Consider the following 27,858-nt stretch of genomic DNA (forward strand, 5'->3'; position numbering starts at 1 on the left):
CTAGAGTGAGGGATTAATATGGTTTTCACTGCACATTACTCACCACAGAAGAAAGAGGACATAATGATCGACTAATTCCCTGTCGTTTGATGGTTAATTGTCTCAACTGGGACTAATTTCAATTAACAGAACACAGCTCATAATGGATTATTAAGCTCAACTTCACTTTATCTGCCTCTCTCTCTCTCTCCCTCTCTCTCTCTCTCTTTCTCTCTCCCTGCTTTTTGTTTCTCCTCTTCAGGTCCGGCTGTCCAGCGCCAAGTCCAGAATGGACCAACTTCAGACGAGATAGAAGCTCAGAGAGCGAGGTAAAAATTAAAAAGCGCCCGGGAATCTTCGCTACTTGTCTGTAACATTAAGTGTCAGTGTGTATCCTACACACTGGTCCTTTAACTGTTTTGTGAACACAACAAGCTGTAAACACAAAGAGGTGATAATTGGCAGATACAGAAGCAACCCTGGTGAATGCAAGTCCAATATTCAGTCTCCTTTTGCTCTCCATGAACTCCTGAGGGAGTTATCTGGCTCTCGAACGTAGCTGCACACGAGCTACGTTCCCCAGCTAGTCTCCATTATGGGCTCTAAAACCAAAACAATAAGCTGACAGACGCTAAAACGCTCCGTAAAAGCTGACAGGAAGTGCAGTCGGGTGATAATCCTCTGTTATGTAACTACTAGTGGCCCCTCTTAACACACACTAGTCATGTGTTGCCTTGTTAATATAAAAATATTAACTACAGCCCCTTTGAATATGAATATAAAGTGCGATTTGAATGCTTAAAAACTGTGGACTTAAGCAAACAGCCCCACAGCTGTCATCAGATTGTGATTAAAGTGTTTGCTGAAGTCTGAATCACATACTTTTTCCATTCAAACCAGTGAGAGAAGCATGGACAAAAGAAACAAATGCTGAAAGTCTCTCGTGAATCGATCGACACTGTGGCTGAACACTGTGTTTTCATGAAGGATCCCGTCGCTCACAACAAAAAGCTTTTTCAGACTCGCAGCGATACTCCAAAGGATGAGATAAAAGATCGCGAGCTACATTTAGATCGTCCCCGCCGTGATGTGACATTCACCGCCTTGCCTCTGAGCTGTTTACCTGTGTGAGACCTCTTGTATTGTAGCGCAGGTAGGACGGCTCGTTCGGGAAAATTTAGCGAAATAATCCTCAGGCCTGGTGGATGAACTTGAAGTGAACTCGGTCCAAAACGAGTTTAGAGGTTAGGATTATGGTAGCGAGTGCGGTCGCATGTGTCTGACAACCTGTCACACACGCAGAATATGAACTGAGATAAGCGGGCAGACTGGCCTCAGTGACTTTTTATTCCTATTCTCTTTCATCCCTCTACTGCTTTAATACCCTCTGCCGCCCCTCGTGGGACTGAAACTCCAGTGGTTAACAGTGGGATAAAGATTGTGAGCTTTAGGAGAAGGGCTAAGACACATTCCTCCTTCTGAATCACAGAGGCGGTCTACTATTTGAAACGATGCTCGAGGCGATGATCCGTCGCTTTACCAAACGGCCTGCGTTTCTCCCCTCTGTGGCTTCTCTTCCTCAGAGACACAACTAGGTCTTTGTTGCTGTTTTTAAACCTATTTTCAGGCCAGCCTATTGGTTCATCCGAATGCCAAATGCCAGGGCTTAAGAGAACAAATATGATGGGAGTTACGGCTCTCTCTGATCCCGTGTCCGCTAAACTGTACCTCTGGCACAAAGGATTAGGTCGCTGATTGTGTGGGGAGATTGTGTGCTTATGTGCGCATGGATTTCGGGATTGTGTGTGCATGTGTTTGTGTGTTTGTGTGTGTGTGTGTGTGTAAATTAATTCAACTCTCTCCGGCGGTCGCAGGACAGTGTTGCTCAGCAGCTCTGCTCCTGCTGCGCGCACTGCTGTCACATCGGGGAGGTTTGCTAACTCAGCACTTCTGCTCTCCAACGCACAGCTGGAAAATTCCACTTCCTGTCCACGAGCTGTCTCCTTTCTCTCGCCCTCTCCTGAGTCGTGACATACATATGCTTCTCACATCAAAGACGGGGGGAGATGTGAGGAGAGATGAGGGAGATGGACGGAGATGAAGGAGAGAGCGAGATGGGTTTGGACAGTAGAGGAGATAGACGTTTGCTTGGCGCTGTAAAGGTGCAGGGGAAAGTGAAGAGAAATGCCAAAACAGTTGTTGTATGGATGTCAGAGAGGTGACTTCACGTCAGGTAAAGTCTTCAAGCTGCACAAATCAAAGCTGCCTTCAGCGCGATGACAGCAGCAGAGGAAATCAGCCCATCTGCCACAGTTTAGATGCAGTTTTTCAGAAAATAATCAAGTCACTGGAAGTGAAGTAAACTCTTAAACAGCAGCAAGCTACAAGGAAAGACTTTTTTCATTTCATTAAACTTTGTTGTACTGCTGGAGAGAAAAGGGCATTGTGTTTTGCTGACGAGGCCTTCATCAGCATCATTAATCTTTGTTTTCCTCAACCAGTTCTGGGCGTCAACCTCAGGGTGGGACGCTCAAACGCTGGGATAATGTTATGCTGCTACGTGTAAACGTAGGGAATCTGGGGGGAAAGGTGCGCTGTGTAGTTTAGGGAAAGAAAGGAAAGATGCACTGATTGATTTTCACGAATGAATTAACTGAATAAAAAAACTATTTTGCACCTTTAAGATGTTAAAGCTGCAAAATAACACAAAATAATGGCTTCATTTTAATTACGGCACTCCTGTCCGTCGCTGTTCATTTTTTAAATGACAAATTACTTGTATTTTAATTAAATACATTTTCTCATACAAGTATTTTGTGGTTTATTTGTATATATTTGAAAAGCAAGTATCATATTTTCATGGTATTTGTGCCTGCCTCTGATTAATCGATGAATCATTAACATCCCTTGTAAACTACCTGACAGCACAAAACAACAGGCGATCAAAGTTAGCGACTTGCTGTTGAACATAACTGAGCATTTGGTCTGAGAGGAAGAGCTGAAGGGAGAGTGAACATTGGTCGTGAATAAATCATTCATGCTCCATGTTTGAAACTTCATGAAGGGGAAACATGTTGCTCTTCTGTTCTGTGTGCTGTGTGTTTGGTCGCCACTTGTTGCCCAGGGGATCCTGCTGTTATTACCGCGTCTGGAGCTTTATTAGATTACTTGCCACTTTTACTATTTTCAGCAGGGGGACTTTTCTCCTTGGCTGCACTGCTCCTTGAGCACGATGAAGTGGCAGAATCACAGAAAAGGCGTGACATTCGTGACATTAAGTGTTTCCGTCATGTCCCTTTAGGCAGATGATGGAGCAGCAGCAGCAGATGCAGGCGCACATGGAGCGGGAGCGACGGTCGTCCAACTCAGGTACTCACATAAAAGAGCGCATATCAGCTGGAGTTTATACAGTAAGATGGGTTTTCATCATCAAAGTGCTTTTCACAGTTACGAGTGCAGATGCATAGAGACAGATTGAGACTTCACGTGTCAAACTTCCCCTCCAGGTTCTCCTTTCCAGGGCCACCCTGCTGTGCTCTCCGTGGCCCCCCCAGTGATGCCTCCGCCAATGATGGGTGGTCCTCCTCCTCCTCCACCGCCGCCGGGACCTCCGCCACCTTCAGCCATGGCGCCCCAGCCTCCTCTGCCGCCTCCACTTCCCATGGGCGGAGGGATCCACGGGGACGAGCCCCCGGCCCAGACGGGTCTTGCCGCTATGATCGCCGGAGCCAAACTGCGCCGTGTTCAAAGAGTGAGGCGACAATTTATCACTGCCGCTTTGATGTTTTGATGAAGTCAGGCAGGACATAATTGGATTATCTTCACCGGACCTGACTGACATAATTGAAAAGTTTAATATTTGTACATATCATAGAATAACAAGTACATTTGAACTCCTCTCCTCTCCTCAGCCTGAGGACAGCAGCTCTCAAAGCGCCAAAAACGAAGCCAACCGAACGAGTGGAGGAAGCGGAGGAGGACTGATGGAGGAGATGAACGCTCTGTTGGCGCGAAGGTCAGAGCACTGAGTTGAGAAAACCACAAAAGCATTTTGCATTGATATCCTGCGGCCACAGTCAGACATAATTGATAATTAAAGCCTTTAATCGATGTGTGGTTCAGGATTCATTAGTCGTTATTATTACTATTATTACGACACTTGTTTAAACGATTGACATTCATGGGTGTGGATGAGATGCCCTGATCTTACTTGAGGCTTCTTCTTTCTCCCCAGAAGGAAAGCAGCTTCAGAGAAGCCCGAGGACAGCCAAAATGTGAGTGGATGGAAAAACAGCGGTGGTTATTGATTCATTAGGCTGGTGTCGGTAGGGATCATGATGATGTTGGTGGTAATAAGACGAGCATAATAACGAACTTTGCAGTCAGATAAAGGAAACAGGTGGGATTGCTGAAGGCGATGATGATTGTGATACTTATTAATCCTTGCGTCTGCCTTTAGGATGACCCAAATTGTCCGTCACCCAGCACCCGGAGTGGACAGAACGCCACAGGTGGGGAAAACTGAGCAGTCAGCTACATCACAACGTCACAAAATGCATCTGTGTTTTTTGTTATCTGAAGAAAAACCTCCTCCAGGAGACTGATGATGATGATGATGGTGGTGATAATGATGACTGAGCAGAGAGTATCAGTCTGTATGTCTGTTATGTTGACATATCAGTGAACCCCTGCTGGTTTTTCTGTCGTCTAGATGGTGCAAAGAAGCCGTGGGACCGGGCTAACTCCGCAGACAGGTCGATGGTTTCAAGGTGAGCGCAGCCCATCGGATACGTGTCTGTGAAGCAGAACAGTGACAAGTGAATCTAACGGAGAATGATTTCTGTATCGTGCAGGGTACGGCCCGGGGGAGGTGGCAGTGACACAGACTCGTTAGACCTTGACAGAATGAAACAGGTAAAGAAAATACGCTGAACTCCAGCCGACCACGAGACAAAGTTTGAAAGAGCGATGTGTGTGTTTTAATCTCCCTTATGTTTTGGCCTGTGACAACAAAAATAATCTGTTTGTCAGAGGTGGTTTGCTTCCTTGTAGAGAGAGTTCAAGTGAATAAAGAAATATGTGATGTGTTATGAACACTGATGTATCTGTATCTATTTGTTTTGTCCGCCATCAGGAAATCTTGGAAGAGGTGTTTCGTGAATTGCACAAAGTGAAGGATGAAATCATTGATGGTATGTTTAATTTGCTCTTGAAAAACGCTCACGAGGGATAATCAGTCATCATTTAGGAACACTGTCTCGCTGCTAATTTATGCTAATGATTATTTAATTGGAAAATCCAACCGGTGGGATGATGGGGAGCCGGGTCGTTATGTGGGGCTGTGGCCACTAGGTCGCACTAGAGTCACAGAAACCTGAACATGGAAACTGGATACATCAACAGCTCACTTATAAGAGTCATTACCAGAGCCATTTGTGTGTCATTGTGAATAAATGAATGGATAATGCAGCTACACTGATTGTGTAACTATAATAAAATGACATCTGAATTGGCTAAATATAGTGTGTGTTCGAATGTATTCATGTAGGATTAAAAACTCCTGAATAATGTCCTCTGCAGACCAGACATGTTTGTATTAACTCACGAATATAACATTAGAGACACATATAGTAACACATATATTATACAATATATAATAATAATACATTACCTAAGGATAAATATTACTGTACATTATAGAATAAAGTGTTTATTATGATAGAAGATTGCAATACAAAAGATCCTGATACATATATTTTTACCATATTGTAATTAAAATTAGAGTTCATTACAAAATAATCCTGATAATTGACTAAATGTTGTGTTATATTGACTGTAGCACATGTATCAGACATATGATTATATCACACAGTAGAATAACAGTATAGAATAATAACTTCGCAGACTAATCCTTAATAAACTGCAACTGACAATTCATTCGATTAAGTACCAAGGTACCATGTTTTGAAAGACGATGTAATGATAACGTTGACTCATAATGTGATGACTCATCAAGGACAAATATGAATACTGTGGGTGATCACGTTGTCAGTCAATGGTTTAAAATAGGCACACACAGGAATAAACAACCTGCATCACAGGAATGTTTATACTGACAGGGTCGTTTGCAGTCAATTAGTGGTTTATACATTGTCTTTACTCTTTCACTCAGGGGACAGATCTTTAAGGTGCCACATATGAGATTTTGAACATTAATATAGCAGCAAGCAACTATTTGCTAAGTAAAGATGTAGCGGGGTAATGGCGTCCTTAACACCGAACGAGGTAACACTCCCTTTGTGTAAGCGATTCTGGTAAAAGGATAATTACTGAGTCCTACTCTTAGGTCAATAAATACCAACACATCTCGCTCCTACATCATCAAATACCACAATTTTGACAACCTCAACAATCCACTATCTTTCTCCAGAATCGCTCACTGCCTCTTTAAACTGAACGCCCACAATTGAAGCAGCAGAAACCCGGATTATCCCAACTTTCAGTCTGTTTTGTAGCTCAAGCTTCCAAAACACTGGATCCTACATTTTCCATAACACTCCCTACAGAGCTGGTGTCACAGGATATGTAGGTTTACTCCAGCTTGTCATGACTAAACTGTCACCTCATGTCCCCACTGACAACAATGTAAACTGGGTGTTATGCACTGAGCATTTTTATTAATCTGTGCTGCATTATCAAACCTAACGTTGTCCCTGTTTTCTCTCCTCTGTCTGCAGCCATTAGACATGAACTCAGTCGAATTAGCACGACATAATCTCTCAGAGACACTCCCCGACATGAACCACCTTTTCGAAAACATTGCCCCTGCAGTAGCTGCTGTGGCCCTGAGGAGGAAGAGGAGGAGGAGGAGGAAGAGAAGTCGGGAACGGAGGCCCAAACTGTGACATCTGCTCATCCTGTTTCAGCTGTGGTGTTGAAGCAACGCGGCAACGTTGCTGTAACACCTCAGACATGTCTGTGTTAACGTTTGGTTTGTTTGTGGGGAGAGACGGACGTGAACGGGGCACACCCTCGCACTGATTACTCTGATTTCTTAACATTTTCTGTCTGTTCGTTCGCCCAGCTCGCCCTCTGTCCTCGGCCCAAAGGAAAACGGATAAAACTTATTTTATTGGTTTTGTTTTTTCACAGCTTTTTTTTAATTATTATTACTATCATTTTCATTATCGTCACTATCATTTTTATGATTGTCAATGTACTGTTAATATGAGTAGTAGTAGTGTAGTGAGTGCAATGGTAACAATGAGGAAGTGATAATGAGAATATGATAGTAATGATAATGTCGATCTTTGTTATTGCACATCATTTTATGTCAGCCTTTTGTATTTTATATTGGTTGTTTTCATTTGTTTTTTTTGTTTTAGATACAGTTGCAAGCACATCCAAAAAGTGTTTTTTCTCATCATCTATAACCTGAAATGTTTTTTTTAAAAAGGTTTTTTATCCTTTTTCGCCAACACAGATATGTGTGGAACCACGGCAGAAAAAAACAGGCTCTGACCTGAAAAACCGAGGGTGGAATAAACTTCTTTGGATATTGCAATCTTATAAACGAAAAAAAAAAAAAATTAAATAATACACTAGAGTATTTGTGATCATGTTGTTAATAAAATGTTTATTGGCTGCAAGGATATGGTGAAGTATTGTTCATTTTATTCTCTCCTTTTATGACAAAGTGCTTCCTGGTTTGACAACAACGACAAAAAAAAACAAAAAAAAAAGAAACGCACCAAGTTTAAAAATGAATTCAAATAAAACTGTGAACAATGTCTTGGATAAACGAGGCCGTCTCTTTTCCTTTTGTGCTTGTTTGGCTGTCTGGTGCTTTTTTGTTGTCCGACTGTAATTTTTCTTTTCCAGCACAGAAACACGGGCTCTTTGAATAGGTGCCATAAATATCAGCTGGTGCAGCGCCGAGAGTGTGAAGTGTGAAACATCTGAGCCGCTTCTGTGCAACCTTATTGTGTTATTCGAGTGTTGCACACAATGAAGGATCCTGCAAAAATATCTGTTAAGCAGATTCAAAAGATGAACCCAAATCACCAATTAATGTCGTAGATTCTGTATGAATTAGTTCATTTATCTACTGGGTGTTTATGAAAGCGTTGTTGTAATTTTCTGCATATGTAAAATTCACTATAACACCACTTCACAGATTCAACCACAGGCTTCTGCTGTGTTCCCTATTTGCTGCAGCATCTTAACACGCACAACAAACTTTATCAGCTCTAGCATATACCTAAATATTATATTTCTACCATCAACTGGATGCATTTGGCCGCAACATGGAGACAGGAAGGTGAAATATGTTCTCATTTTACTTTATTGAAACGTATTTTTAAAGGTGCATTATGTAGTTTTGGGGAAGACATTTTAATCAGAAGAGAAAAATCTTCATTAACTGATTTTTTTAATGCCTAAACAAACTAATAAACTATTCTTGTTTTTATGGCTAATAAACAAAATGACCTTAAAAGACAACACGATCTGTGGTGTTTAACTTTCTTTATATGTGGCAGACCCTGCCACCTTTCTAGCTTAAAACAGTGTTCTGGGGTTTGTTTATCAGGTTATGGAAAAGATAGATATTTCTAATTTGCATTATAACCTCATAAATATTGTAAATATTAGAATTCAGAGTATGAATTTCTTCTCCGAAACGAAACAGTGCCCCTTTAAAATCGCTACATAACAGCCACAGCTTTGTCGTGTACACACAATATTTGGGCAGGTTGATCAGAACACTGCAGGCTACAATGTCAATAAAGTGTGCAAACTCTTGAGAAAGTGCAGTGTGATTCACAGGGTGGCAAAATCTGCTGAAGCATCATCACTGACTGAGGTGTGGATGCATCATGCTGGGAGGACTGAGCCCATAGAGAGCAGTGCAGCAGCAGTGTTTTTCCTTTAATTGGCCACCCATGTATGTCTACAGTCAGTGTCACTATATTTAGATTATCATTCTATTGATCTAATCATAGACGAAAGTGATGCAGCGAGCGCGGAGTTGATTTATCGCCTTACTGTATACTTGAGTTAACAGAACTGATAATTAAAGCTTGACTCCTAATAAACTCTTTTATTTGATGAGGGGGAAAATGCAAGTTTCTGTTAAACAAAAGGTAAAGTAAAGCCAGTTAAATGATCGATCAAAAAGTTTGCTGGGTTTGCAAAGCTTTCTTTCCCATTTCATCCCATTCAACATGAATACTTGGGTTTTCCATCTTAAAAAAGCTGAGTAAGCTACTTTTATTATATAATTCGGGGATCTAATCATGTGTGACGGAAAACTGCTATTTATATTGCTACATTTCACTGTCAAAATCCTCATTTGATTTCATAAAAACACCATCTAGCCTGAGTCTGAAGTTCAATAATGGCCTAATTACACCCCTTATTTCTAGAACACTTTGATCAGTCGTTATGTAATTTACCAGTTAAATCAATTATAAAAGAAAAATCTTCTCTCTTATTTAAAAAAACCTGGTTTAGATAACTGTTTTTTGTGATAAATATAACTAAACCTCGTGTCAACACAGTTTGGGAACCCCCTGGCACCACCGCTTCAACCAGCGGCACTGTGGAACGCTGGGTTCACCCAAGTCTCGCGATGTTTCGGGGCTGGAGAGCATAGTGGCGACGAGAAGTGGCGTGGGACGGAGTGAAGAGAGTTGTTATCGAAGAAGAGGGAGAAGAGACGGAGGCAGGAGCAGCGCCGGGGGTGTGTGAGTGTGTTTGTGAGGTCCAAAAAAAAGGAGCACAACACGGCGTGAATGAGAGAGGCAAGCTGGCGGAATTCAACATGGCATCAGGAGATACTCTGTACATTGAGACAGACGGCTCGGAGATGCCGGCCGAGATCGTGGAGCTCCACGAGATAGAGGTGGAAACGATACCGGTGGAGACTATCGAGACCACGGTGGTCGGCGGGGATGACGACGACGACGACGACGACGACGGGCAGCCCATGATCGCGCTCCAGCCGCTGGTCACGGACGACCCCAACTCGATCCACCACCACCACCATCAGGAGGTGATCCTGGTCCAGACCCGGGAGGAGGTGGTCGGTGGGGATGACTCGGACCTGCACACGGACGGCGGCAGCGGGTTCGAGGACCAGATCCTCATCCCGGTGCCGGCTCCGGGGGTGGAGGACGAGTACATCGAGCAGACTTTGGTGACTGTGGCTGGGAAGAGCTCAGTGGGTCGGGTGAAACGGGGAGGCGGCGCCGGGGGCAAGAAAGCGGGCAAAAAGAGCTATTTAAGCGGAGCGGAGGCCGGCGGAAGAAAATGGGAACAGAAGCAGGTGCAAATAAAGACACTGGAGGGGGAATTTTCTGTCACGATGTGGGCTTCGGGTAAGTAGCGCCAGCTCTGTGTTGTTCTGTCAGATCCGTTGTTAGCCGTTGCATGAGGCCTCGTTGCCTGGGCGTTGTCCTGCTGCACCAGACTAGTTCCTGGAGTGCTCCGTTGCACCGCTGTGAAAAGCGACAAATAATGCACGTTTTCGATGCGAAACCCGATCGCACCACAAGCGAAATGTTTTTGTTTTGAAGGGAGGCCATGTTTTAGGTGTTGCTGGGCGCCGCCATATTCCCCGAGACTAGTAAGTATGGCGGCGGCCCCGAAAAAATGGCGATAGTCGCGGTCAGGCAGAGATGGCGGCGGTGCTTGAGGGGGGTTGTGTTGTGGGGTGGGGGGGAGAGAGAAACATAGATAGCACGGTCTGAGAGGTGTGCAGGCCGCGAAACTGAGGAGAATATGGGGCTTAGCTATGTCTAAAGTACCGCCGGAGGGTCGGAGGGAGCGTGTGAACGTTTAATGTGCGTGAAATGGTGAGTCAGGGTCTGTAAACGGTTTAGCAGTTAGCTCCGGTAGCCGTTGGTGGTAGCTCAGCAGACGGCTCGCTTTGCGTCTGCGTCAGGCTAGCTGCTGCTGCTGCTGCCTCTGTGCAGTGTGCTGCTGCTGTGGCAGAGTAATATCGATCTGTGGGTGATCAATCAGTCCTGGGGAAAAAAATGGCTTAAAAGAGGGAGAGATTTATCTGAGGGTGCTCGTGATGTTGCACAGGTTAAGACACAGTCTGGGCAGGATGCATGTAACTGACAGTTTACCTGTTCGTGTTGTTATTGAGGACACAAGCTATTTTTAGTGCACTCTGCTGGTTGGTTTAAAGTACTTGTACTTTGTATGTTTTGCTTATTTTACTCTAGTGAGGGAGTCCATGCATTAGTTTGCTGATGCATTATATATTTTTTTAAATATAAATTACAAGTACATGTCTCTCAGCCAGGGTTTAGATATATTTCCTTCAGCTGTTATTTCCTGTACTTGCAAAAATCTCACCTTTTAGTGAAATTATAGTCGAAATGAACATAAGTTTTAATATTTTTCCTTTCTGTTGGTTGTAGCTCTGCTTAACTTGTCTTTATGTTGTCCTCTGTTGTTTTGCATGTTCAGGTACTATTAGCTTTACAATGTAGAAACCTGCAAAAAATAATGTGCAGGATATTACAGTAAAGTAAATAATGCACCACTACTGTGGACGAGGCAGCTGCAGGTGTTTCTGCCCTCCCTCAGACTTGTAGCTAAGGAAAAACCACTATGTTATCGGTTCAGTCTCTGTAATGTATTTCTAGATGATAATAAAGACATTGACCATGAGTCAGTGGTGGAGGAGCAGATCGTCGGGGAGAACTCCCCTCCGGATTACTCCGAATACATGACAGGGAAGAAGCTTCCCCCTGGTGGCATCCCAGGGATCGACCTCTCAGACCCAAAACAGCTGGCTGAGTTTGCCAGGTGAGTGTGTGTCCGGGTCTCTGGTGCAGAACTGGTTCCCAAATGCAAACACATGTTTCCCGAGGAGACAGTCATTGTGAAGCCCCATTAAATCACAAAGGTGAAATATAGTAAATTTATGTACTCCCAAGATTTAAAGGTACACTATGTAGTTTTGGGAAAGAAATTTCAGGAGAGAAAGATCTTCATTGATTTCATACTGTTTTATTTTGTTCATATGTGGCGGACCCTGCCACCTTCTAGCTTCAAACAGTGTTCTGGGACCTTATTTTCCTCTGAGAACAGCTTGTTCATTCAGTTATGGAAAAAATGTATATTTCTGACTTTGCATTATTAGCTCATTTATATTGTAAATATTAAAATTCTGAGTTTGAATTTCTTCTCTAAAACTACATGATGCCCCTTTTAAGGTTCAGTCATTTATTTGTTACACACTCAAACAATATGTGTGCAAAGTGGGACACTCTGTGCAATAAATAATAATAGATATAGACAGTTAACAGTAAATATAAAAATATGGGGAACACTTCTGAATGATTGTAAAAATAAAAATGATAAATAATGATATAAATGTTCCAAGAAACACAAGATTAAAAAAGATTTACATGTATATTAAATATAATTAAAAAAATTAAATCAATGTAGGAATGTTTGTGTGTCTGCATGTTGATTTATGTTTGATATAATATAAGTTGTATCATTGTTATGACCACATACTGAAGTCGGCCTAAAGCAAGTATTCTGTAGACACGTTACACTCATTTTTTGGTGCTGCCCAAAATCAGGTTGTGTTTTGGGGGCGTCTGTTGAGTTAGAAGAAGAAGAAAGGCCTGTTATTATTTTTTCTGCTGATTAATCACCCAGTCTTTTTGTTTGAATTGTATAGTCTGTACAATGTCAGGAAATAATGAAAAATGAAAATGAAATGGCTTATTTTGTTCAACCAGAAGCTTAAAACCAAAGATTAAAAAAAGCTAATATTAACAGTTGAGGAGCTCTAACAAAGAGTAATTATTAAAATTGTTGCAGATTAATCAACTAACCACTTCAGCTTTTTAGCTTTTTTAAGTGCAGGTCATCCAAATGGAAAGCAGCGTCATTATGTAACTGTTTACCATAATAACTTTCCTGTTAACATGTTTCATCACAGGGTGAAATGTCAAGGGGGGATACATCTGCTCAAACAGACTGGCTCTTACTGATACTGGTTATTGATTAACTGAAAAAATCAACATTAAAACTGGATGACATGAGTGTTTGTGTTACAAGGATGTTGTGTTCCTCGTGTTTTTGTTTGTTTAAAAGCTTCAAAATGTGCCCATTTGTTTTTTTTCTAAACAGGATGAAGCCCAGGAAAGTCAAAGAGGACGATGCTCCCCGGACGATAGCTTGCCCTCATAAAGTGAGTTTAACGATTTTGTCCCCAAAGGAGCTTTGTCACCACTTTGCTGAAATAAGAGTAAATAGCTTGATAGTCTTGCTTTCTGTGTAATTGAACACTTATTTGAAAGTGAAAAGAGCACTCGAGTGAATTGATTTTCATGTACTTACAAGAACAATCAAACCTCATCTGAACTCGACGTGTTTAGCTAATGTAAAGGAGGCTGAAGCCGTTAACGGTACATTAGCACTTCAAGGGAATAAAAGAGGCAGCGCCACTTCTTTTCAGGATTTGAACCTGATTAACAGAAACAACAGAGAATGCCGAGGACACTTGACATTTATGTTTGTGTACAAGGAAACAAAACCCCTTTTGGTGCAGCACTTCACAGTTTACAAGCCCGCTACAAAGAAACTTCACATTATTTGCCCGTCTGCACTGTTTGTCAACTCTGTCCTGCACTTTCTCTGATCCCCAGGGCTGCACAAAGATGTTCAGGGATAACTCAGCCATGAGGAAGCATCTCCACACCCACGGCCCGCGCGTGCACGTCTGCGCCGAGTGCGGCAAGGCGTTCGTCGAGAGCTCCAAACTCAAACGTCACCAACTTGTTCACACGGGGGAGAAACCCTTCCAGGTTGGCATCTGGACGAACTTCACACTCCTCCGCATGCTGATACACTCACTATATTTGTACATTTTAAGCACATAAGCCCATCGCAGTTTGAAGCCAAAATCAAGCTAAGGAGAATGGGATGATATGTAAATGTTGGCTCATGGGGCTCTGAATATATCACCATCAATAATGAATGCAAGGAGAACTTTGCCTGATCTTAAAACCTGCTCCACATGAACTGTACACTTTATAAACACCAACGTATCTCAATCAAAATAATGTAACTTGGCTGGTAGTTTGGCATTTAAATGTGTTTGTTTTGATTGGCTGTCGTTCAATCCCAAAGCCCGTCTCTTCTTGCACATACGTGGCGTTCAATGATAACGATGCAGATTAACCACCAGTTCTCGAAAGTGTTTTGAAACAGTGGGTCTTTGTTTTCACAGAGATGCAGACAAAAGCAGGCTTCTCATTGCTGCTCCACAGCTGTCGGTTTTGCGGGCTGAAATGACAGCTGTTGACGCTAACAGCTGTAGCTAAGTAGCTCTCTAATTGAGCTAACATTAGCTCCATAAATTGGTGGAAAACAACTTTTCCATCTGGCTCGTATCTTAAAACCAGAATCCCGTAAATGAAGGTCGATGTATCATGTTACAAACACAATATCGTGCTAAAACACAGACTGAAGCTGGTTGCTACAGGTGAAAAGTCAGCACACTCACCAACTGATTGAGAAGAGATTCAGGATTGGTTTTGTATTGCAGTGCCAAAGCAGTTTGGTAGGGAAAATATGAGATCTTACGCCATCCTGTGTGGCTGCTCACGATGTGCCATCACACAGCATTTATCTTTTTTATCAGTTTATTCGACAGGGTCAATACATGAAGGCATTGTCACATCTGATTAACATGCAACTGATGCAACGTGGATTCGTCTTCCAGCTGTGGCTAGTTTGACTTCCCTGTCCATGGTTAGGCTTTTTGAGGAATAAAACACATGATACAAAATAAAACTAACAGTAAAACAGACGTCAACAAGCAGCCACATCAGACAGTGACTGTAACGATGACTAAGACCAGTAATTAAGAATAATGACTGAAAGTAACGAGTAAAAACAAACAAAAAGAAAACATAAAATTAAAATATGTATACATGCTGTGTACAACATGTATTTTTTACTTTAACATGATGAGAGAAAAGACTTAAAGGATGAACACCAATGTGTTTTGGGTGAATTGGCTGGAGTTTTTTGTTATTGATTTATTTAGTTTTTTAGACTTTATGTATGTAGAATGAACAGACATTCATAAGAGTCATAAAATATTTGAACGGAGACAATATAATATGTGAATACATCAAGAGAGATTAAGCCGAGTAAAACATAAAATTACCATTAAGATAAAAACAATAGAGTGTGCGTGCCCCATGTATTCAGGAGTCCAACCATGAGCCCTTTGCTGAATGTCAGCCCTCTCTTCAGCTGCACTATCCAATAAAAGGCTAAAAGGCCAACAACTAAAATGAAATAACATTTTTAAAACATCCAGATTGACCAAGGAATCCTGTTAGTTTTTTAATCCTCTTAGCGAGATCGTAAACATAAATGCTGGCTGCAGTGTTAAACTTCTTAAAATTCAAGGGGCAAGAGTTCAAGAGTGATTGGACAGTCGGCGTTTGAGGGAGACGTTTAACAAATTGTCAGTTAAGCCCAGGAGGCACACTGCTGCATGATCAATGTGAAGACTGACTCCTCCGATCTCCTCTTCTTCTTTCAGTGTACCTTTGAAGGCTGCGGGAAACGGTTTTCTCTGGACTTCAACCTGCGCACGCACGTGCGGATCCACACTGGAGACCGACCCTACGTCTGCCCCTTCGACGGCTGCAATAAGAAGTTCGCGCAGTCGACCAACCTAAAGTCCCACATCCTCACACACGCCAAAGCCAAAAATAACCAATGAGAGCCCATCCACCAGCGTCAGGCCACGCCGATTGGAGGAAAGAAGAGCGCAGCGTCCTGGCGGCACACGTGAAACCTCTTTCAAAGACGGAATGAAAAGCTTGAGACTTACTGATTTATATGAAAAAATCTGATGGATTAAAGAAGAAGCAAAACTTAAAAACACTGAAATTCAGCTAGTCGTCCTGCGTCCCCCTCTCTTCTGCTGTCATATTGGATGAGGAACACACTGATTACTCCCCGAAGCCCCAGCCAACACGGTCCCTTTGTTTCTCCAGTGGCAGTCGGCTGCCAGAAGATGGAACTCATGGACAAACATCAGAGACTTATTTTTACCAGAGTGAGGAGAGAAGCAGCAATCTATTAGTATTTTTATTTTCTCACATAGCTTTTATTTTCCTCAAGTGTGCATATTGTACACTTGACTCAGGCTATGTTTAGTACAATGGTGATTTCTTTTTTTTTTTTTTGTTTCCTCCTGCATTACGAGATCGTACCTATGATACAAAGGGCCTCCTGGCCTCGTGTGACCCGTTTCACATGTATGAGAAGTTTAAAAAAACAGCTGTATGTTTGCATTTCCATACCTTTGGTTGTATTTTTCTCTAACCACAAAATAACCTTGTATACTTGTATTGTATGGCTGTATTGAAATTATGTAGACATAGATAGAGGTGTGATTTAAAGTGTTAACCAATTAAACTTTTAGTCATGAGTTGCTTTATATTTTCTATGAACTGTCTTTACACAGATGAATGAGTAATATAAACTTATTCGGAGCGTGACTCAGTTGAAGTATCTGGAGCGCACATTGAATTTGACTGCGAGACCATCACTTTCTTTGTTAGAATGTAATGTACAGACGTCAACCATTAACTTCCTTTGTTGATATTTACACACATGTATCTCAACTGCCCACAATAAACTGGGTCATTCCAACCCTGTGGAAATATACACAAGCTTTTAACAAGTGTATCCTTTTGTTGTTCGTTTGAGACGACTTCCTTCTGACACACGGACTCTGTGCTGCATGTTTTGGCATATTTTACCCCTTTGAATACGACTGAAGGTATATTTAAAAAGTTAATTGGGAAATCTTTTGATATTAAATCACGAAATTCAGTTATCGAGTAAAAAATGTTTAACATTCTGTAATCGCAGCTTCACAAATGTGAGCATTTGCTGCTTGTCTTTGTAATAAATTGAATATCTTGAGTTTGCATTGACGGTAAGATAAAATGAGAAATGCAAAGACTTGGGCTTTGGGAAATTAATGTAATCAGTGGTTTTCACATTTTTAAATATCTTAAACAGACAATAGCTTTGAGAAAATAACTGAAAGCGATAGTCAATTGCAGCCCTAATATTACCACCACTGACAACCATAATTAAAGCAGATCACACTGTTGTGCTGTGAATGTGTTTATCTGAGAAAGCCTTTCATTAAATTTCACACCAGTCATATACTAAGATCAGCTTTCACATCAAGGCTGGAGCTATGGAGTCAACATCGGTGGGCGCCCACATAGCTCTGGGCATCTGGGGGTCCCCCACAGGCAAAATTAAAGACTTAACTAAGTACTGTACATCAAATAATAGACAAATGTATTTTACTTGAGTATTTCTGTGATAAGATATACTTCTGACCTACATACTCCACTGTATTTGAACACCAATGTTAGGCTACTCTTTACTTTGCAGGTTGCAAACATTAATATAAATAAAGCTAGATATTTTACATGAAAAAAACACATACTGTTGATCAGTTTGTGACATAAACTCCATTGTATATAAAATATAAAGCAGTTAAAGTTTAGCTCCACTTCAAGCAGGCTGGCCTCAACATTAAAATACCGCTGACATGTTAATACATCAGCATTAAATATCCGATTAAACAATGATGTAACACTGACACCAGTCATTCTGCATGCTTTTATATTTAATACTCGCTTACTTAAGTACAATTTCTAATGCATGAGTATTCATATATATATATTGCTAATTTTACATAAGTGATGCACTGAATACTTCTCCCACTAATGGATGTCACAGTGCATCATCATCGTTCCTCATACTTACTGTAATGGTGCTGTAATCCTCGGCCCTTAACTTTTACCCACATGCCCTTTAAATAATCCATCATGGAAAACAAATTTTAGTTGTGAAAGGTACCCAAAAGTCATTCAGGGGTAAGATTAAAGATATAAAATATTAATTTGGTGAAAGTGGAAGTCACTCCTATGAATATAACTTGAGTAAAAGTCTTAAAATATATGATTTTAAATGTATTCAAGTATCGAACGTACAAGTAAAAGTAAATAATACATATAGTTATTCTATATTTATATTTATGTACTGTATACTAGGGGTTGACCAGTTATTGGCCTGACCAAATATCGGATCTGATACATACGTGTAATCGACAAAGTAACTAAAGTAATCAAATGAATGTAGTGGAGTAAAAAGCACAATATTTGCCACCAGGCTTATGTTTTGTACTAAATGTGCAAAAACATACAATATCACATAAATCTACGGCTGCAACCAACAAATATTTCCATTCATTTTGTTATTTCATCTACTAATCCAAATCATTAATTAGGTTTTAGGCCTATGAAAGGTCAGAAGTTATTTAAAAGGTCCACGTTGATGTGTTTTAGATGTGTTGGTATTCATTTTACCGAGACGACTGATACAAATGTTCACAGTTGAGAAGCTGGAGCCACTTAACGCTTGATATTTTACAAGCCTGAGAAGAGTCTTCACTCATGTGGTTAGTTAACACACCACAGGCTTCTTAAAGTGCATTTTCTGGAGGAATGAAAAAAAAGTTGGTCGACTTTAACAGACTTTCGCTGTAATTTCCCTCCTTTTCTCCACTTGCAATTTTTCAGTTTACACATAAATCCTTCTCCCCTTTTTTCTGCTCAGACCAGCAGGATTAAGCACAACTGTCGACCTCAGCGTCCTGGAGATCCCGCTCTTTGCCCTGATCCTGGCCGTCCTCACCTCTTATTGCTGCCCCCTTCTGGCACTACACTCTCATGTCGTCCCCCAGGTGCCAGTGCTGTCCATGGTGCTGATCCTCATTCAGCATCACCAAAGGACTCTGTCTGACACACGGAACGATCCGAGAGGAAGACAGAAAACAAAAGGGCGCTGCGTTTCTTTGTGTTTCTGCTATGGTAACACATTGATTCAGCTCCGGTGCGGTCTTGATGTCTTATTGGCTTTTTTAGACTCCACACAGCTCAGACTTGCTGCTTAAAATTCACAACCAGACGCTCTTTACCCCCTCTACCTGAGACCGAGTTTGACTGGAGGGATGGTGTGAGTCCACCCTCCCCCTGTGTGTGTGTGTGTGTATGTGTGTGTATGTGTGAGTATGTAAAGGCTGATTCAAGCATGATTCCACATGGGGGTCTCTGTCTCTTTTTTTTTTTTTTTCTAAGGCAGCATTTATTCACAGGATTGCTTGTTTTGATTGACAAAGGCAGGGGAGAGTAAATGCGCTACTTGTTATGCAGCTGAAGTCTGTCAAGCCTCCAACACCTGCTCTCTTTCAGATGCTTATTTCATTATGGCTTCTCTCTCCCAGGAGTCAAAGCACTTGTGTATGTATGCCTGTGTGTGCGTCTGTGTATGTGTGTGTGTGTGTGTCTGTGTGTGTGTGTGTTTTCTATTTTTAATTCTGTGCTGCGTGTTAACCTGGATGCTTCTCCCCCTTTTCTTGCTTTCCGCATGCAGCTCTGGCCCCAGTCTTGGCTTTTTTTTTTTGTTTTGTTTTGCCGAGATCTCGCCCGCAATCTCCACGCCTAGATCTGTCTTTCATTAGTTCGTCTCCATCTCTGCTGCACGGGTGGCAAGTCAAACAAAGCTCCAGCATCACCAAGGCAGCCTCGGCGTTGAGATTTACCTACAGTTTGCTGCACTAAAGCCTCCCCCCCCTCCAATCTTCATCTGCAAGTGGAGACTAAATCAGGAAATCCTGACAGATCTACCCTCATCCCCCTCTGTGGTGTATTATTTATTTTACATTTCTTAATAACACTTCTGCAGGGGATTTTTTTCTCTCTCTTGCTCGTGCTCATGCTTGTCAAGAGCTGAAATACACAGTCACGTGCCGCTGGATGTAAATAAGGCAAACAAGCACTGGAGTAAACAGTACGTTGTGGGAGCTGTGTCCAACATTAATTCAAGTATTTAATGGTGAGAAATCTTCCCTGCAGACTCAGATACACTTTCAACTACACCCTCAGTTTCACATAGTGGAGGCCTGTCACTGACTATTACCCTTAACTCCACCATTGCTCCATCACACAGCCAATTTGATGCCAAGGCATGCAGAACAGCACAGCTCAATTCCATCCAATCTGCGGGTCAAATCTCTGAACTTAAATCCGTTCTGGACACGTTTAAATCTCTTCAAGTGCCTTTTTTTTTCTTCTCTTTTTTTCTTTTTCCACGGTGGGCACAGCGAGAGATGCTATTTCCATGCAGAAAATATGTTGCCAAGGTAACAGAGGAGAGTGAGAGAGAGAGAGAGAGGGAGAGGGAGAGAGGGAGAGGGAGGCTGAGATACCCCCTGAATACCAGGACTGCCGCTGCAGACGTAGAGCCCGGCGCTCCACCCTGTCAGCACAGCTACAGCGGAATTTTTTCGAGCCGTGTACAACACCGGTTACACATCACAACGCTGTCTTTGAATGCTTTAAATGTCAAGGCAGTTGGGCTTTTGTTTCCATCTCTATTTGCTCGAGTGTCACACCAAAGAACAGTGCCAGGGTGTAATTCGTCTCTCAGTTTCCTACTCCTTCTGCGTCTCACCCTCTCCCTCACCTCTGCTCCTCTTATCAGCTCTCTTTTCTCTCTCCGAGTCTGCCTCTCTGCCTAAATATAGACTGCCTTTCTCCCTCTCCCCGGCTCCTCTGCCTCGGTTTCAGTCTCCCTCCATCCGTGTACACCTGTCTCCTCTCTCATCCTCGCTCTGTCTGTCAAACTCAAAACTGCTTCATCGGCACTGCCATAATTAACTGCACTGTTGCAGAAGTAGGTTGCACAAGGTTTGCAATGCAGAATGATTCAGAATGTTAAAAAAAAAAAAGGCTTCAAATGGTTCTGCACGTTACTGCACTATGTTCAATACACAGCACACGAATCACCAGCTCATCATTAATGGACTGATTAATCGTTTATCATACAGATAAGCCAAAAAATGTTGGCCCCATTCCCAAATGTGAGGATCTGCTGCTTTTCCCCGTTTTACATCAAAGTCAAGATGATATCAAATCCAATCTTTGGATTTGAAGTGTTGGTTGGACAAAATTAAGCAATTTCAAGATGTGATTATGAGCATTTTTCACAATCGTTTCACACCTAAACTCGATCATTAAAGGATAACGTCACCCTAAAATGAAAATTCAGTCATTATCTTCTCACCCTCACGCTGATGGAAAGTCAGGTGAAGTGTCTTAGTCCATAAGACATTTCTGGAGCTTCACATCAAAACATCGTTGCAGCATTCTGCTAAACAACTGAAGCAGATGGGGACTTGTTTCAAAAACATGAAATGGCTCCATACAGCTTGTTAAATCCAAGTCTCCTGAATCCCAGAGACTCCAAAATGATTTAAAAAGATTTTATTTACACCATTATCATAGCTGGGATCTTCACTGTAGCTGCTGGCTAAAAGCGTTAGCACACAGCCCGCCTAACGTGGGTGCACAAGCTCGACCGCACATCGAGGGTGTAAATATAATTTTAAGGCTTCCAGAGAATTGGATTACGCCAGAAAATCTGCGCCATTTTATGCCTTTCTTCCGTCGTTCCCATCCACCTCAATTTGTTTCAGGAGAGCTGTGAACCTTCAGAAATGTTTTGTGGACAACAAAACTTCACCTGACTTTCCATCAAACACGAGGGCACTTAGATAACGACTGAACATTCATTCTGAGGTGAACTTATCCTTTAACTCATTCCAGTAATGGAAACTGCTGAAGTGCTTTTCATTCTACGAGTACGGCGCTTAAGTACAAACTTTGGGCTACTTGTACTTTACATGAGTATTTCCATTTTATGCTGCTTTAAATTTCTATTCCACTTTCGTTCCAGAGAGAAATCTAAATAAATCTGCTACATTTATCTGACAGCTGTAGTTATTATTGCTTTGCAGAATTAGATTGAAGACCCCATATGTTCAGGTTCATACTTTTATTTTTGGCTCTCTACTAAAAAGAAAAAATATTTACATGCTTTAACGTTCATGATGTTGCTGTCCGTCACTGCAGCCCCTCTGTTCATCCTGTTTGAAGCAATCTGTTGTGCCTGTTTGTCTCTTTAAAGCTCCACTCCGGTGTATTTTTTTGCATTTTTAATGATATATCATATTTTTCTGGGTCATTTCCTGAACGTGTTGATGAGCCACACTGTTTTGATAAATAACTTGATTTTGTGCTGTTGCTAAAATGGAGAAATGACGTATTGCTATAGTGGAATCTGAGGAGACATGTGAGCGCTACTACGATCCCTGCTAATAACCGTGCTAATGCTATCCATGCTAATGATGTTGATCTTGCAAGAACAGCAGTCTGGGTTGCGATGGTCACGGATGATGTCCGACTGTTAACCACACCCCTGCTCTCTGTTTAGGAAAGCACGCTGAGCGTTAAACAACAGCGATTGCTGGAACATGGCTGAGGCCGGTGACTGTACAGTTGTGACATCACAACGTCACCAAACTCCTGATGGCTCATTTGAAGGCAAAGTCTCTGATCACAGCCTCCGTGGATTAAGCCTTTGGATACTTTCACAGTATTTATATCGCACCTAGACCAGCTGTATAATCACAGAAGACATGAAGGTCGCACTTTGTACAATATGGGACCTTTGAAAATCATGATAATTTTATAAAATATGGTAAAATCGTTAAAGATTAAACAAGCGGTTTGCAACCTGCAATCAGCCGTGTCTAGTTGGGCTCCTTGCCACGTTTCTCAGATTGTTTGCGGACCAAATATGTCAATTTAACTAATGTTTCTCCAAAAGCAAAGATTAAAGAAAAGAGCACAAACAAATTTGTGGAGCATAAATTTGTATTTTCTTTTCTTCCTACCTCATTATTCACCTCACAACCCCTCAGCTACATTTTGCTGCCAATAAACTGGTACCTTCACATTCATTTATCATTTTTACGTGTACTGATTTACTTTGACATTGTTGTATTTCTACTTTAACTCCAGTAAAAGCTTTGGGTGCTTCCTCCACCCATGAAAAATACAAAAAAAGAAAAAAAGAAAGAAAAAAGAGAGAGAAAATAATGATTAGTTGCAGCCCTGCAACATAGTATTATAATAACGAGAGTGCTTTGAAGTCTGAAAGTGTGTCGGATTTTATTTTGGTAAAGCTCTTGCTCCTTTTGCCTCTAAACAGGCTGCAGCGTGGCACTAAGAGATGCTCTGTCTCGGTTTTGGCAGACTGTCTCGGTCTCTCGATGTCTGGGTTGCCAGGTTTGTCTCTATCCATCAGCCAGGTTGTGCTCAATCACTTTGTGCTCAGGTAATCTGCCACTTGGCGTTGTCTGCCCAGTGCTTAATGGCTTCGTGTTTTTACAGCACGGTAAGATGTTCTTTAGCTGTATCTGATTGGTCCAGATGTGCGTGAAGGTTGAACTGTTCTCTCTCTCCCCTGCGCCACCACACGCCAATCACAAAATCGACCTTTATTTGATTAACAAGGTCATATTATGCTTTTTGTGGGGTTTTGTCTTTCCTTTATTGTGTTATGGAGCATTTTTGTGCATGTAAAAGATCTGCAAAAGTGAAAAAGTCAAAAAATACAAAAAAAATATATCTAAATATGTATGTATTATGTATTATAAAATATATACGGCTGTACCGCAGCCATAGTTACCAGCTGTAGTGGCATAATTTTAGATCACACTACCTTGCTCGGCATGACCCTCCCTACTCTGCCTCTGATTGGCTACATCCTTCCCATTAAGTAATGCGCATGTGCAACTCTAACCAAAGATTGAACAGAGGCGAGATGTCTCACTCTGTAGCTAAAACGGAGCGTTCAAGACATGTCGTGAAATGGATGCTGCAGCGATGAACCGTATGAGAAAAATAATGTGTTTTTTGAACGTTGCAGTATGTAAACCGATTCTGCTAGGACCCCCAAATAAATGTATGAACCTGAAAATTAGCATACTATGACCTCTTTAATGCTTCATCTCGGGATCCTTGTCACGTCCCCGCTTTGCTCCACTCGGTCACTAAAGGTGGAACTCTCTTCAAAGGAGCTCAGAGTCGTTGCATCGCCATTTCAAATCTCTTGACTGCCGAGATGCGATCTGCCTGCAGGTCCTACATCATCAAATGTGGTCACAGCCAGATCAAAAGACCTTTAAAGCCTCGTTTATGAGGAGCCACCTGACATTCTCAATTTTTCACCAACAGTGGCTCTGTCCCATCAGCTGCAGCTGGTGACAACTGATCAAACAACGGCTGAGGGGCCACTGCAACTGTCGTTTTCTGTCCAGGTTCCCATGTGTGTTCGCATGTACGCTTTAGGTGCCCAATTAGCGTGAAGCTCGTGTTTTAATGTGACAGCCTGGTTTGATATCTCAACTTAACAAGCACACTTAGATGAGATCACTCTGAGCAATAAATAAGATTAGCACACAGAAACACAGACAATCCATAATCCTTGTGTGAGCTGGTTATGAAAGCCCCAAAGCCATGCAGATGTGTGTGTGTGTCTCCGTGTGTGTGTGTGGATGTAGAACTGATTCGATGGGCGAGTGAGATGCAGAGCAGGAACATGAAATAGTTCAGGACTACTTGTGTGATTGGTGAGCAAAATGATGTGGCCCTCGACCTCCCAGCAGCTTCCTATCCTCCATTACCAGGAGCCTGAAGCGATAACACGATTAACATAAGCACTTTTAGTAAGTCAGTGTGAATGGGATCCTTAAAGAGGCTTAAACTGTTCCCCCCCTCCCTCCTTTCACCAGCAGCTGATAGATAGTTTGGGAGCTGACTGGCACATCTGTTTGCTTTGCTGCACTGTTCTCTCTTAGTGATCTTTAACAGGGCAGATCAATGAGGGATCCATCATTGGGGACACAGACAGAGAGCAAATCACTTCTATAAGCGATAGCAGCTATCAGGCAAATGGGCAGAAAATGGTTCCTAATGGTGCCTGGTGCGTCTGGTGTAAACTGCAGACATCCTCTTTGTCGTCCATCACCCTGGAGCATATGTAACTGAAGGAGGGGGGGAGGCTGCGGGAGAGGAGAGGAAGAGGAGGGAGCATCTGCTGGTTCAGCGTGGGAACCCCCCTCGGACGATAATCTGGGTTCACGTCAAACCAAATCTGGTGTCTTTGCTGCGGGATGACGCGGTGGCACTTTGTAAGTGTGCGTGTCAAGCGGCGCTGAGCCACTCAGTCAGCACCCCGTGGTGCGTGACCTTCACTCAGCCCGACTCTTTAAAAAAAAGAAAGAAAAAAAAAGCTCACTCATTTTCTCTCCCGGCTTTGTCAAAATCCAGTTGGTAATTGAAGCATAGTTGACTCAAAAGCTGAGATCATAAAAAATGAATGAGTCCAGAACCTTTCTCTAACGAGCGGACCACTGGTCAAGATGTCAGTGCGAGCGCTCGGCATCATAACAGGACACTCGGCGGCATTAGTTAACGGCTTTAATCACGAGTTTGACCAGACAGTAACAGTTGGTGCTGAGTAAACAAGGAAGTCTTTAGTTTAGATTTGACCATTTCAATTATCTCCCCCTCTTTTGCCCAGACTGCTGTTTTCCCAGAAACAGTAATCACATTCACTATTAATGAGCCATGATGTTCATCCTGGACCCATTTACTCCTCTCAATAATGCATACTCTTTGGAATTGCCTGTGCATATTTTACACCGTGCTTGTCCACCTCCTCTCCTCCAATCTAAGACTGATATCAAGTTGTGTTTTGGATTCACTATCTGGCCCCCAGGCTCTCTGTCTCCCTGTCTCCATCTCTTCATGCTTCTCCCTGGGATTGTGCTGCTTTCCACGGGAACAAAGTCTCATGTGTGAGTCACTCAGGCCGCCCGCTGCGGAGAGATAATGATACACTGAGCCGCAGCTCGGAGAGCCAAAGGTGCTAACACACTTGTTGAAGGACCTCAGTCTTCTTCGATTAAAGCCTCCTCTCTCTAACTGTGATTCTAATGGGCTCTTTGGTTTGTGAAAATAGGCCCAACGATCTCTTTAAATAAGACAATTGACCACAAATTGGACACATCAATGCCCCAATGATGGTGATTCCCCCCCCCCCGACACACACACACATCATCGTTGTCATTAAAAGCAGGCAATTGTGGTGTCGGAGACCATGTTGGTTTAAGTGCTCTGTAAAGGGACTCGTTCTGTCAGAACCGACTGAAACTCACACAAAGGAATGAAAAGCCCATTAGCACTGACAGCAGAAAATGAATTTAATCAGTGGAACATTGACGCTACGATGGAGAGGAGGAGGAGGAGGAGAGGAGGAGGAGGGTTCATCAGGATGCCTCAGACGATCACTCTGACCCACGGTGTCGTTTGGGCTGCATATCAAACCAGCAGAGGCTGGATGAAGGGCCTGGCCGGTGTGTGTTTGCAGACTCGGGGAGACTGGCAAGTTCAGTTCTGCAGGACTCTTGCAGTTGAGCGAAGTGAGTCAGCATGATGCAAGACAGTAGACCAGTGAGGAGGGGGAGGAGGTGGAGGAGGTGGAGGAGGTGGAGGGGGGGTTCAGATGGTGGTGAGGGGATGAAGAAGACGAGACAAGTGCCAGGAAACACTTTTTTTTTTTTGGAAAGCAGGTCAGTGCTGTGAACGGGAGTGTGTTGTTCTGGTCTGGCCGCAGGGCTCACACCAGACCTCCAGACGAGGTCTATCACCGACACTCACCCCCCCTCCTCTCCCCTCGTCCCCTTTGTAAAGGTGCACTGAATACCGAGGAGCCAGCGGCTGCATGGCCGGCTCACAAAGGATGCTCTCTCCTCCGTCTCCTGCACTCCTCGCTCTACATTCCCCGTGCCCTCCTCCTCCTCCTCCTCCTCCTCCTCTCGTCTCTCTCTCCCCGCGTCTGAGCTGTCTCGCTTTTTCTTCTCTGCACCTCGCTCTCCATTTCTTCATCCTCCTCACCCCTGCTGCCTCCTAACCCTCCTCGGCGTATTTGTTTCACAAAAACCTTCCATCTACTCCCCCCCCACCCCCCCAGAAATGCATCTATTATTAACACACACACCTCTGGCTCTCGCCAAAGACTGAACCAAGGTTCAAGCTCCTCAGCATTTTAATCACCCATAATTAGCGAGAAATAATTAATAAAAGGGCTCGAATCCAGCTTGTTTGGGGTGACGGCAATTAATTCATGTTTTACATACACTGTGTGCAGCTCATTTTAAAAGGTTTTCCGCGCACTGTGCTGTATTTCTGAACCGATATGCTGCATCCCTCGAGGTTTTCATGCTGCTGAGAGGCATACACCAGTGCATGTGTATGAAAATCAATCAGGCTGCCAAAACACACAGTGAATCAGAGCTCGTGTTCCAGCAGATAATGCATATCATGTCAGCCCTGCTATCAGGGACACATTACTGTAACTGTAGAATTAGTCGTGCACGGGTTCCCACTGCGGAGGCTGTGTTAAACCTCTCCTGCGGCAGGTTTCTGCAGTGGCTGCCGTCCGAGGAGATGCGCAGGCGAGAGGCGTCCCCGGTGACTAGCGTGGCCTCTTTTCATCATCTGCTTCCCTCCTCTCTCTGAGCAAACACAAGGGCTCAGGGCAGGGATCTGTCAGAGGTCCACCACTCGCACAGAAAGAGGGAATTATGTTGCTGCAAGACTCCCTAAACCCCCAAATTCATCAGGCTGCTTGCTGAACTAAGCGATGCACGCGTTGTGTTTGTTCCGCAACAACTTCGCAGCACATATGTACGAGAAGCCGTTTAGGCCAAAAACACATACTCCACTTGCACACACATACATAGTTTACTTGCACATACATGTAGAGGCGCTGCTCTCTAATTCTGAGGTGGGGAGAGTTGACGAAGCGAGCTGAAAA

At 42.8% G+C, this 27,858-nt stretch overlaps 2 protein-coding genes across 5 annotated transcripts in view; both read left to right on the plus strand.

Annotated features, from left to right (window-relative positions):
• The window catches only part of evlb (Enah/Vasp-like b), a 48,496-nt gene extending 40,716 nt beyond the window's left edge, over nucleotides 1-7,780 (plus strand). For 2 of the 3 annotated variants that reach the window (XM_084377932.1, XM_084377930.1), the window contains exons 4-13: nucleotides 242-308; nucleotides 3,281-3,348; nucleotides 3,486-3,730; nucleotides 3,891-3,994; nucleotides 4,214-4,253; nucleotides 4,439-4,490; nucleotides 4,691-4,748; nucleotides 4,833-4,893; nucleotides 5,114-5,171; nucleotides 6,717-7,780. In XM_084377932.1, coding sequence (XP_084234058.1) covers nucleotides 242-308; nucleotides 3,281-3,348; nucleotides 3,486-3,730; nucleotides 3,891-3,994; nucleotides 4,214-4,253; nucleotides 4,439-4,490; nucleotides 4,691-4,748; nucleotides 4,833-4,893; nucleotides 5,114-5,171; nucleotides 6,717-6,754 — 791 coding nt within the window. In that variant the 3' untranslated portion in view covers nucleotides 6,755-7,780. The remainder of the gene's footprint in view (nucleotides 1-241; nucleotides 309-3,280; nucleotides 3,349-3,485; nucleotides 3,731-3,890; nucleotides 3,995-4,213; nucleotides 4,254-4,438; nucleotides 4,491-4,690; nucleotides 4,749-4,832; nucleotides 4,894-5,113; nucleotides 5,172-6,716) is intronic. The other variant, XM_084377931.1, reaches the window with a different exon arrangement.
• A 1,887-nt stretch (nucleotides 7,781-9,667) lies between these two features.
• yy1b (YY1 transcription factor b) lies at nucleotides 9,668-16,471 on the plus strand. 2 transcript variants are annotated; one of them, XM_084377810.1, is made up of 5 exons: nucleotides 9,668-10,358; nucleotides 11,652-11,802; nucleotides 13,144-13,204; nucleotides 13,662-13,820; nucleotides 15,575-16,471. In XM_084377810.1, the coding sequence occupies exons 1-5, from the start codon at nucleotides 9,803-9,805 to the stop codon at nucleotides 15,755-15,757; spliced, it is 1,110 nt and encodes a 369-aa protein (XP_084233936.1). In that variant the 5' UTR covers nucleotides 9,668-9,802; the 3' UTR covers nucleotides 15,758-16,471. The 2 variants fall into 2 exon arrangements, with proteins under 2 accessions (XP_084233936.1, XP_084233937.1); XM_084377811.1 differs by having other exon boundaries at nucleotides 9,708-10,358; nucleotides 11,640-11,802.
• Nucleotides 16,472-27,858: the final 11,387 nt, after the last annotated feature.

Source organism: Pagrus pagrus (assembly GCF_965226575.1).
Source record: "Pagrus pagrus genome assembly, chromosome: 16".
Classification (NCBI taxonomy): domain Eukaryota; kingdom Metazoa; phylum Chordata; class Actinopteri; order Spariformes; family Sparidae; genus Pagrus; species Pagrus pagrus.